This window comes from Mya arenaria, chromosome 14 (assembly GCF_026914265.1).
Source record: "Mya arenaria isolate MELC-2E11 chromosome 14, ASM2691426v1".
Taxonomy (NCBI): Eukaryota; Metazoa; Mollusca; class Bivalvia; order Myida; family Myidae; genus Mya; species Mya arenaria.
The window spans coordinates 62,733,095-62,745,621 of NC_069135.1; the positions used below are offsets into that span (position 1 = coordinate 62,733,095).

Consider the following 12,527-nt stretch of genomic DNA (forward strand, 5'->3'; position numbering starts at 1 on the left):
CCAATAAAATAAAAGTTGTTAAAACGGTCAATCTGTTAGAGTGCAGCTTTAATATCATCATAAGGTTAGAATCAGAATATGTACCATGTCGCTATGGCAACAAAAAAGGTATAAAAAATCGACAATTCAATTTAACAGGAATGTATGTTATTATCCATATCAGTTATCCATATCACTCAGAACTTCATGTCTTTCTATTTTGAATGTACTTGAAAGTCGATCTAGCATCTGTTTAATATGTCATGTCTAAAAATAGCTCATTGAACTGCTTTTTTGTTAGTATATACATGACTTTAAATAAAGATTATGCATCTTGTATCTTGTATCATGTTATCCTTAAGTATTACCTCAAAACCCTCTTTCAGAACCAACCCACCCCTCCCCCGGAGTGTAATTCTTATTTACATGCAATGTATTAAACAAAACAAGATTAAATGAGCTTCCAAAACAATTTATTTTAACCTCGTATGACTAGAAAAAAAGAGAGTGAAGAAATCAGTAGATACTCAACATAATTTGAGGTAACTTGAAATATCAATCATCATACTGAAACACAAGAGTGCCGCAGAGCAAGTATCATCGCTCGCCTGTTTTTATTGTTAGTTGAAGAAGGGAAATAATTTAAAAATCAATGCCAGAGTTATGGGCCTTGGTCTTCAGTCGTGCATGTACATATTGTCTCCTGTATCATGTGTACAAAGTTTTATTTCAATACTTTGAGTGTTAATTAAAATATGCCCAAGGAAACATTTTACGAAAGCAATGATGATAACACCAATGGTTTGACAATGTCTAAACTTTCACTTTTTGAAAAAAAAAAGAGTAAAAATTGACAGAAAAATGAAGTCATTTTGAAAGGAATGTCAGCATACTGATAAAAAATAAGCAATAAGTTTCTATTCTATCATACATGCCATATCCCCCGGAGGGGGGAAAAATCCCCCGGAATTTCTTCCCATCCCCTGGTTCCCCGCCGGGGATCCATATCCCCTGGAATTAAAAAAAATATTTTTTTTTTTTTTTTCAAAACTTGCTTAAGGTTGACAGTGGAAAGCATCAATATTTTTATGAGTGTGAAATTCCATGAAGGACCATGATGACTAAGTCCAAAAATTATTGTAATTTGAGTGTATTTCTGTATTCATTCTTATATTATAAATGCAGATATTGCGCAAATTTTCATCGCGTAAAAATCCCCTGGTGTAATATCAAAATCCCCTGGAATTCAGACCAAAATCCCCTGGGAAGCCTCTCAGAAATATGGCATGTATGGATTCTAATGTCAATAAAATGTCCGCAGTCACATGACAAAAATCAGCAAAATGTTAATAATGTCAATACATGTCTGCAGTCATGTGATAAATCAGCAAAATGTTCATAATGTCAATAAATGTCTGCAGTCATGTGATAAATCAGCAAAATGTTAATAATGTCAATAATTGTCTGCAGTCATGTGATAAATCAGCAAAATGTTAATAATGTCAATAAATGTCTGCAGTCATGTGATAAATCAGCAAAATGTTAATAATGTCAATAAATGTCTGCAGTCATGTGATAAATCAGCAAATTGTTAATAATGTCAATAAATGTCTGCAGTTATGTGATAAATCAGCAAAATGTTCATAATGTCAATAAATGTCTGCAGTCATGTGATAAATCAGCAAAATGTTAATAATGTCAATAAATGTCTGCAGTCATGTGATAAATCAGCAAAAGGTTAATAATGTCAATAAATGTCTGCAGTCATGTGATAAATCAGCAAAATGTTCATAAAGTGAATAGAATGTCCATGGTTTTTTGATTATTCAAGCGACTTCTACGAGACATCTGATTGATTTCTCTATTCCAAGTTCATTCAACATCAGCTGGAACTTCTCATCGGCATCCTCTATGAAATTCTTGTTGTCTTTTGAAACTGAAAAGTACAATATGATTTGTTTTCCCCGTAATGGTTACAGAATATAAACTGTATAAAAAGAGGAATTGGAAGAACATTCAGTGTAAAATTGTACTATATTTCACCAAGTGAGCACCAATAGCTATATTTCATGAGTGAAATATTAACTTTTGGTATGCACAAGGTGAAAGATATTGTGATCTTCCACTGAAACAGACAATGATTATTTCTGTACCATAACCGACGTCGCCATCATGAAATAGTCATTTAATATTTTCGAAATTTAACTAGAGTAATAATTGTCCAAATATTGTGATGTTACTTAATTGAGAAATCGTTGAAAATGGCTGATTATATTATAGCGACGTATTATGTATTTAGCGCTGTAAATTGGCACATAAGTGTTTATGACATAAATAGAAACTCACGTTCATAAGATAATATAAGCATACAAATGATTTTAAACATGGGGACATACATGGGTTTTTTGCTGATGATGCGATAGTTAAATACCTTATTTCTAAGAAAAAAGGAAAAAAAGCTACTGCGGAAAATGTGATGGTTTATTAACATAAAAAATTATTACCTTTGTTTTCCATGCAAGAACATAATGAAAAAAGTGATTAGACTTACAAATGGTTATTTAAAACAAACTATCATCAAAATGTGAATGGCAAGCTTCAGCATTGTAGGAACTTGACATTACATATTTGTAAACTCACAATTTTCTATTTTTCCATTCAAAGTGACCTTCTTTATCCACATTCTAAAATCATTTCTTTCTATATTTTTTTGAATCCTTCCTTCTTGGTCATAATGTGATATCTTTTGAAACAAAGAAATTGGCTGAAAATATTTCGCAAGGCATATTAAGATTTATACATTTAAATTTTAATTCCATTTCTGACACTCGCTAAAGTACCAATTTAAATTTATGATCTTTCATACTATATAATGTTGTACGAGCATTGCCAAGATGTCCCCCCGGTTCAAAACAGGGAAGTGATTTTTATAAGTTAATTGCTTTTACGTCCAGGCTTAAGACAGCTCACCTGGTGCATGAATGTCGAGGCACAGATGTATCTCGGGAACGACTGTGCTTCTTCCTTGTATCTTTACCCCCCAGCCCAGTACAACCGTACTGAAACATCAAACAACTCCATTATCAACGACAGTGTAGACTTCTTTGTGCACATAATGGGAATAGGGTCTTAGAATATAATAAAATCATAGTTACAATGAATGACTGCCTCCCTTGACGATTTTTTTTCCTGAAGCACAAGTTTATGTGTCACCTTTTAGCCAAACATAAATTGCTCACTGTGTTTAAAATGTCATTTGTTTCAATGTTAAACGTCATCTGTCTGTCAGTTTTTTTGTCGTTGAAGCTTAAAAAAGTGGAAAAAGTATCTATACAAACATCATACAAAAACTAAATTTAAAAATATATTATAAACCATAAACAGTTTTAGCTATAGTTGTTTATAAATCTGGAAGCGTTAAGTTTACATTGCTGGTAAGCTTGTCCAAGCACCTGCTGTATATTTCTTAGCTTTAAGTTGAGCTTAATTTCAACCTATTCATTTTTCAATGATTGTGAAAAAGCTATTAAGCATGATATTAATCACTTTAAATTGCACGATGTTACGTGAGTGGGGTCCTGTAATGTTGGGAAAACGGTAAACTGATTAAGACCACACACCAAACTCACATGCACCTAGGCCAGGAATTAAACCCGGGATTCTTATATGGGACATGTAGGCAACTATCCATTGTGGTAGGGAAGTTTTGAATTAAAAGCCATTTGGTTAAAAGATATGGTATAAACAACCATTCAATGTTCGAAAATTGACTAATGTATTTTAAATTCTTTATTTGCAATTGGGAATAGTAGGATTGATTGAAAAGTTTATACTTCATTGTAAAATATAAGCTTATACTTATACTGTGTACTTATAATAATTATAATCAGGCACGGCCTTTATCACCTTTTTAAGTATTGGCTGAATTCAGGCTAGTTTCCACATGAAAACATGTACATTTTCCCCCAATTTGTATACATTTTTTTTCAAAAAATAAAAAATAGTTATGAAAACAATGTCTGTTTTTGTATTTGTTTCTAATTGTATGTGTATCTTCCATTATTTTTAGAAGATGAGCTTAAAGCATTTATGCTTTAAAATGCCCCCAAAAATAAATTTCCCAATTTTCGCTATAAAAGCCCTGTCAAGACAACAACTTATTGTACTAACCCTTTTTTGGATGCAATATGAAGAGTATTTCCATCGATTTGTGAAACAGTGCCTGGATGGGCCTCTACAAAATGGTGAAATGTCTTCCTTCTTGCTTCCGTCCACTTTGTGTAGCCATCAATCAGCTGTAAGAAACCTTGAATATCACCCGTGTCTGCAAGTCTGAAATGTTATAAAACAATGTAAGAAAACTTGGATATCACCCGTGTCTGCAAGTCTGAAATGTAAGAAACCTTGGATACCATCCATGTCTGCAAGTCTGAAATGTAAGAAAACTTGGATATCACCCGTGTCTGCAAGTCTGAAATATTCAAGAACAATGTAAGGAACCTTGGATATCAGCCGTGTCTGCAAGTTTGTAATGTATGAAACCTTGGATATCGCCAGTGTCTACAAGTCTGAAATATTAAAAGAACGATGTAAGAAACCTTGGATACCACCCGTGTCTGCAAGTCTGAAATGTTATAGAACAACGTAAGAAACCTTGGATATCACCCGTGTCTGCAAGTCTGAAATGTTTTATAACAATGTAAGAAACCTTGGATATCACCCGTGTCTGCAAGTCTGAAATGTTATAGAACAATGTAAGAAACCTTGGATATCACCCGTGTCTACAAGTCTGAAATGTTATAGAACAATGTAAGAAACCCTGGATATCACCCGTGTCTGCAAGTTCGAAATGTTAAAAGAACAATGTAAGAAACCTTGGATATCACCCGTGTCTGCAAGTCTGAAATGTTATAGAACAATGTAAGAAACCTTGGATATCACCCGTGTCTACAAGTCTGAAATGTTATAGAACAATGTAAGAAACCCTGGATATCACCCGTGTCTGCAAGTTCGAAATGTTAAAAGAACAATGTAAGAAACCTTGGAAATCACCCATGTCTGCAAGTCTGAAATGTTATAGATCAATGTAAGAAACCTTGGATATCACCCGTGTCTGCAAGTCTGAAATGTTATAGATCAATGTAGGAAACCTTGGATATCACCCGTGTCTGCAAGTTCGAAATGTTAAAAGAACAATGTAAGAAACCTTGGAAATCACCCGGGTCTGCAAGTCTGAAATGAATAAATATGGTAACTGAAAATACTTGTTAGAGAACCTCATAATGATATTCATATTCAAACATCTTAATAATACACTGATAAATTTGTCTTCTATTGTTCTTGCACCTGCTAAAAATTGAAATGATGTAAAATGAATGAAATAAGCCACCCTATCAATTCTTATACATCTATGCACGTCTATTATAGCTGATTCTTTTTTATAATAAACATTTAAATAAATCCAATACCTCTCTATCGTTCCGCGAAGTTCCGTTGTGATGTTCTCAGAGGCCGCTATTGACAGTTTCACGATCTGTTTGTTCATGTCCTTGACCTTGACAAAATTAGGTTAAGTAGGATTACTGATGACCTTGACATTATAAAATGGTAAAACAAGTGCGCTGATGAACAAACCTCAAAGTTCATTATTTTGTTGTTTTTCAGTAAAAGGGGCATAACTCAACAATTATTAAAGCCAGAGTTATGTGCCTCGCGCCAGAGTTATGAGTCCTGCTTCTCATGTGCATAATTGTCTCAAGCAACATGTGTGCTAAGGTCCATTCGAATATCTCAAACAGATTTTGAGTTATAGCAAAGCTCATTATTCTGTTGTTTTTCAGTCAAAAAAGGGGCATAACTCAACCATTATTTAAGCCAAAGTAATGTGCCTTGCTGCACATGTGCGTATTGTCTCCAGCAACATGTGTGCCAAGTTTCATTTGAATATCTCAAACAGATTGTGAGTAATGGCAAAGGTTTAAGTTTTCGCAAAACCTTGAACAATGATGTAATCCTATGACAAGTCTTCATCTTTTATTCTTTATAAACAGACGAGCATGTGATTGATTAAAGAAATGATTACTTATAATATATATGCATTTGACCTTGATGAAACTGGGTTCTCACTTGACTCAGTTTCGGCAGTGCCATTAGTCAAACTGTTGCAGCAATTTAAACTCATATATTTTATCTGGGACCAATAACAAATACTCCAAGATTTTATGAATTCTTTATAATTCAAAGAAATCTGGATTCAAACTTCTCTCAACTGTCACACTTTTCATACTCAAGTTAAAATCCTTATGAAAAGTGTTAAAGGGATGAAAAGCAAAGCGTGAACCCGAATATGATTTCCTGACAGTGCCCCGTATATCTAATATCAGGTCACCGACTAATCCCATAACGTATGTATCACATTGTCATGACAACCTGTTAAAATGTTTAAATAGTTCATTCAGTCATCGGAACATTCATCGGAATCGGAAAATAGACGCCATTTTGGTACGATATAAATTTGGTGACCCAATATGGAAATAGATGGGGTCACCACGTGACCAGTCATGAACTAATGGCTATGCTTCATTTATGTTGGAGGCGTGATAACATATTGAAAACAATAATTGGTTAACAGTAAAAAAAACATGGTTGGCCAAGTAACGTGAAACAAACCCTATAAAAAAATTAAGCCTCATAATAGATTTTTAAAGGTACATACCAGAGATTCAGTAATGCAGTATTTTAGTTGAAACTCCACATTTCTACACTTTCCCTCAACTGTCTTTCTTGTGCATATGGTGCCCTCCTCTAGAAATACATTTTAAAGCTTGTATATATTTGTAAAAAAAAATAAAAAATCTTCGAAAGTAACGTACAAAATTTCATGAACATTGGTTAAACCTCTGTGCAGACAAACTCCACACAGCAGTTACTTCCCTTAGCTATACAATAATCACTACCATTAGGCATATGTTGATCAAAAATCATGTGAATGTGTATAAAATCTTGTTTATTTTTTATTTTTACTGTATTCTAACTGTCATTTATATTTAAAAAATAAACACAACACAGCCATGAGATAAAAAAATCATTGTGTGAATGAATTCGTTTAAGTAAGGTTATTGACAAATTTTTGTTTAAAAGAATAGCTAATATTTATAACATCAAATATCATTGGTTAAGTGTTTTCATGCTTATCCAATCAGAATGCAGCACTGAAACAAACAATGATGTCATAGCCCTTGATGTTTATAAAATACGAATGCCAAGTTTTCTCTATACAATGTACTACAGGAATGTATATATATTACCTTTGGACAATACCTCTTTTGATATACCAAAAAACTTAAATGGTCCTAATTCTCGTAGCATGTCAATCTGAAATAAAAAACAAAAATCTAAAAGTAATTCAATATAATATGAAATCAATTATTTTTAAGCAGTTTAATCAATGTTTTACAGTTTTTTTTACTGATTCAAACTTTCAATTTTCAGTGAGAACAAAATATGACATATTGAGACAGTTATGTGTATCCAGGTGCGTAGCTGACTGTATGCAAATGTACATTGTAGGCATGCTGTCCATCTTCAATCTGTGTAATCCCAAATTGGCCCTAACTACGCGCCTGGTCACAAACCATTATAAAGTGCAACCTTTCTTCCTTAAGTCTGTCTTAATAAATGTATAATTGTTTTAATTTAGCCTTAGTAACATTATATATTGTGTCAAAATGCATGAAAGCAGGATGGCATATGAGCTAATTCCATGGATACACAAAAGAATGTGATAAATCCATAATGTTATTCAGAATAAGAAACTGTCGCTAAATATCTATTGATAAGGAAAGGTTATCGAAATGTTTTGTAAAAGAAAAGCTGATAACTGTAACTTTGTAAACCATTGGTTAAATGACATCGCAGCACCCCTGCTGCCATGATTGAAAACAGTCTCAAGTCCGAGTTCAGACTTATGTGGCAAAACTGCAAATCTTTAGTTCATTGTCACTTTCCTTCTAATTGAGTATTAATGATAAAATTTGCTCAATTCTATAACTGTTTTAAATTGATCAATTATTTAACATGAATGGAACAAAGAGGATTTTTTAATTTAATAAAAGTACTTTCCTGTGTCTGATTTTTGACTTTGATTTGAGACTTATTACACCTACTTAAAGTCAATGATATTTTTACGGTAGTTTACAGTTGTTTTTGATGATTTATATTCTTGATATAATGACCAAAACTGATTACTCCAGAATTTAAAACAATACCCAGGACTCATCCTACCAGTCGACTTAGGCAATTAAGGTACAGTGTATCTCCTAAGATCAAAGCGAAGTCAAATTTGCCGACATTTTCAGGGATAAAATGATATCGCACTCAAATACACCCGACATCAATCAGAACTACTGCTTGACAAAACAGAGCAACTCCGCCTCCCTCCTGTCAGTGCGATTGACAAACAGCTATACATGTATATAATTGTGATAAACCTAGTAAATTTGCTCCATTGAGAACACTTGTTTTAGTCAATCAAGGCACGTGTTTGCACCATTGTTATTATGTACATGTGCTAAGTCATCAATGTAATAAAATTGTATGGGATTTATATTTACACTCGCCGTTGTTTGTAAAGGTCAGTTAGTGCCAATTAGGATTTATACTTTATGACAATACTGATTAAAACGCTGTGCATTGATGTCAAAACAACTTAATTGGCTGCGATTACCTTGAAGTTATCGAGAAGGGTTCAGGTCACACCAGAACTTCCCCCTCCAACACCCTCCCCAGCTCTCACTTCTCCCTAAAATTCCTGTCTAGGATGAACCCAGATACCCATTTCTGCTTCTTGTTGTTTGTAAAACAAGTACCTGCTGTTTCAAGTTTTCCATTTCAACTCGTTTCTCTTCATCTGTTTTCCTGCTGTCATGTGGAATGTTCTTATCCCTAAAATGTCAACAATAAGATTAACTGTTAGCTTTTAACAAGTCAGCAATCAATCAAGGGGCAGAACTCAACAATATTTAGTCAGAGCTTTGAGATTTGCAACACATATGCTTCAACTTTAACAAGTTTACCAATTTCATGTTTATGTTGTTATTATTGGCAATACTTTTCTCAAACATGAAAGGTTATGCCCTAAACAGAGACAATGATAACATTTTGAACTGATGTTATACATTGTTATCCCTTACTAAACGTACATGTTTTGTTTGATTTTGAATATACACCTTGAGTGTACATTTACTCTGAAATGATCCCATGTCCTGGATTCATACTTTAATATGAATACTACATGTCACGGTACTCATTTACAGAGTTCAGAGAGTATGTGAGTTATTGAGGCAGTTAAGCTTAGTTGATAAAGTCCTGCCCTGGCAAGCAGGGGGTGCCAGGTTTTGATCCCTGGACAGGCCACATAATTACCTGAGCTCTGACATTAGGCGCCAAAAGTGCGGCCGTTACAGTACTGTTAGACAGCATAACATGCCAAGAGTTTATTGTTTTGTGTATCTTTTGGCACTGGTTTTTACAAAATTAGAGAACAAATTTCCTGTTTGAGTGGAGGAATGTCACAGAACTCATTTGCACAGGTAGAGCACCTTGTAAGCAGTGGGTCCCGGGCTCAATTCCCGGACTGTTTACATACTTCACTGTCCGTGACATACATGTAAATTTCAAAGATTATCAAGACAAAAACAATATCTTTATAAAATATTTGCATGCCCCATCCCTTTTACCCTGGAAACATACTTCCAGCTTTGTAACACTCTGTTTGCGTTGATCAATTCCTGCTCTTGTTCTTCCAGCTGACTCAGACTCTCCTCATCTTCACAAGGCATGATGCTTCTACGTATAGCTGGGGAAAAAGAACTTCTAATGTTTATGTTCAACCTATTTCTGTGTGATAGTCAAATACGTACATGACAGTCTAGTCATTCTAAAATGCCGTCCAGGCTTTTTTTTAATGATGGTTAGCCTGGACCAGGCTAACCATCATTAAAAAAAAAGCCTGGACGGCATTTTAGAATGACTACATGACAGTCTTTCAATCTCAGACTCAGTAATAAACATTTTCTTCTTCCTAATACCGTCCACATTCTACAAACTGAATATGTGTAAGAGGTTGAACGCGAATGAAACAAAAAGATCAAAGAATACCGTAACTTACGATAAGTAAGAAAACTCTGTATCCTCAACAATATGACCGTCTTGCCTCTGTTGAAACTCCCGCTATAATTCAATGTCAACTTTATAAATAGGGGAGGTGATACATTTTAATATTGCGTACTAAAGTTATCGTCAAATCGGCGCGTTGAAAAACGAAATTGGTCAAAAGGGAAGTCACGGTTTCTTTGTAAGCGTTACACTTAGTTTAGTAGTCCATATATGCACGTGGTAGAAGAAGCCGAAGAAGAAGGTAAAGAAGAAGAAGAAGAAGAAGAAGAAGAAGAAGAAGAAGAAGAAGAAGAAGAAAGAAGAAAGAAAGAAAACTTCTTTATGATATTTGTTTCTGTGTATTTTAACATTTTCCTTCCATATAAATCAAAACCTTTCTAATAAGCAGTCATCATGCATCAAAATGTCACATGATTAATTGTATACTAGTTAGATATGAATTTTTGTTTTTGCCTTGGATCTGCAGCGTTTCCAAAAAATACACTGAAGTTTAGTTTCGATCAATAGACACAAAAGTGTTTATTAAGGATTAAGCATTGGTCAACTAATGTCTGGAAAAACATAAACATTGTCAGATAAGTTTAAAAAAATCCAAGAACGCCTATGACTGTGGCTAAATCATAACCCACTTTTATGCTTTATAAAAAAGTCAGTGCAGAAGACATTTAAATAACCTTGTAACATTACGGTCACACTATTTAGCTAAGCAGCTAAGCAACTGAATATTCTTCAAAGACTTTAAATTTTTGACAACCAAAACTAAGCTTATTATCTTCAAATCTTTTATCAGATTTAATTTCAACTACTGTCCTGTCGTTTTGGCATTTTTGTAGCAAGACCAACACAGACAAATTGGAAATCATTCCATACAAAGCTTTAAAAATTGCCAAGTTTTGAATGATTACACCGGCAACTTACGAAAATAGTCTTCATAGCCAACATTACAATTGAGCAGGGTAAGACACATTGCTATTGGAACTTACAAATGTCTGTATGGTATCTCACAAGAATATTTACAAAACCTTGTAACTTTTAAGACATGTAATTTTAATCTAAGATACGAAAACTGTGTAGATGTTCCATCAGTAAAAAACAACTAAATATGGGAAAACTCTTTCCGCTTTGAGGCCAGTCCCAACGGAAATAAGGTGCTCCAAAATTACCCGGAATTTAGAAGGCTGATCCGCACCTGGACAGGTCTCTCTTGTAAATGTTTAATGTGCAAATAATACTTTTTGGCTTTAAAAATGGAAGAAAATGAGAATTATAAGATGTTTCACTGAATATCTGTTATGCTTTGTTTGAACGGAAAAGGGGTTTTGTTTTCCTTGGGATGGCTTACACCCATTGGACAAAATATGGCATTCAAACGCCAGAAAAGATTTCAGCGGACTTTCTGAATAAAATAACAATATAAATTAAATAACATGGGCTTATATCTATTTATGATTGTTTTAAATGTATATAAAAAATTGTCGAATACATACAACTACTTGTGTTTTTCTTTCGGCAAGTATTTGGTTTAGGTGTTACGACTTTTCTTTTTCAATTAACATTCTTTTACAGTGATAAGTGTAATATCAAAATAAATGATAAATATAATATCTTCTCTAAGCAATAATTTCCAAAGATTTTTCCTATCAAGCTACATTAATTATTGAGTTTTTTTTACTACACATCGAGGTACAAAGCTGTTATTCCCTTGTATACATATGTTGCTACTTACAATTTTGCTATTTCAATGTACATGTATATGAGTAACCCTTTAAGTTATATTTTTGAAAGAACTAACAATTTTACAGTGGTATATCAACTAGTGGAACCGTGCGCGTGTGGACAAGCCGTACAGCCGGAAAAACTTGTTGATGTTATCACTGTTTTCGATGCTCTAATCCAATTTTACCATTTGAATTTGTATGCATGAATCTGACCACGAACGACTTTTGTAAATACTTGCTCTAATGTGTGTTTATCTAACATATATGCTTTTATTTCCAGGTCACAAGCTCATTGTTATTTTTCTTGATATGTTATGTATGTATGTTATTCATGTCGGAAAATAGCTCATTGAGCTAATGTTTCTTGTTAACACACTCTACCCGACTTTAAATAAAGATTATTTTATCTTGTAGCTTGTATCTTGTAAAAAATATCAAAAAGCAACCAAGAATAACGGTTTTGATAAACCGATCGTTTAACAGATTGGACAAGCCGGCGCGCACTGTTCATGTCAGTAACACTCGGAAAAGGAGTTGGCATTACACAGAGATAGATAGATGAAGGGAATTTTGTTTGAAGATCCCGACCGTTTCAAGTATGAACGTTCTTAATTAAGTATTCGGTAAAGGCTTTTACTAAATCCGCTGTACGCA

At 33.8% G+C, this 12,527-nt stretch overlaps 1 protein-coding gene across 1 annotated transcript; it reads right to left on the reverse strand.

Annotated features, from left to right (window-relative positions):
* Positions 1 to 435: 435 nt before the first annotated feature.
* LOC128217952 (uncharacterized) lies at positions 436 to 10,204 on the reverse strand. Its single transcript, XM_052925425.1, has 9 exons — positions 10,148 to 10,204; positions 9,730 to 9,835; positions 8,847 to 8,922; positions 7,287 to 7,353; positions 6,695 to 6,783; positions 5,448 to 5,533; positions 4,150 to 4,311; positions 2,950 to 3,038; positions 436 to 1,915 (listed from the first exon to the last, which is right to left on the reverse strand). The coding sequence occupies exons 2-9, from the start codon at positions 9,816 to 9,818 to the stop codon at positions 1,806 to 1,808; spliced, it is 768 nt and encodes a 255-aa protein (XP_052781385.1). The 5' UTR covers positions 9,819 to 9,835; positions 10,148 to 10,204; the 3' UTR covers positions 436 to 1,805.
* Positions 10,205 to 12,527: the final 2,323 nt, after the last annotated feature.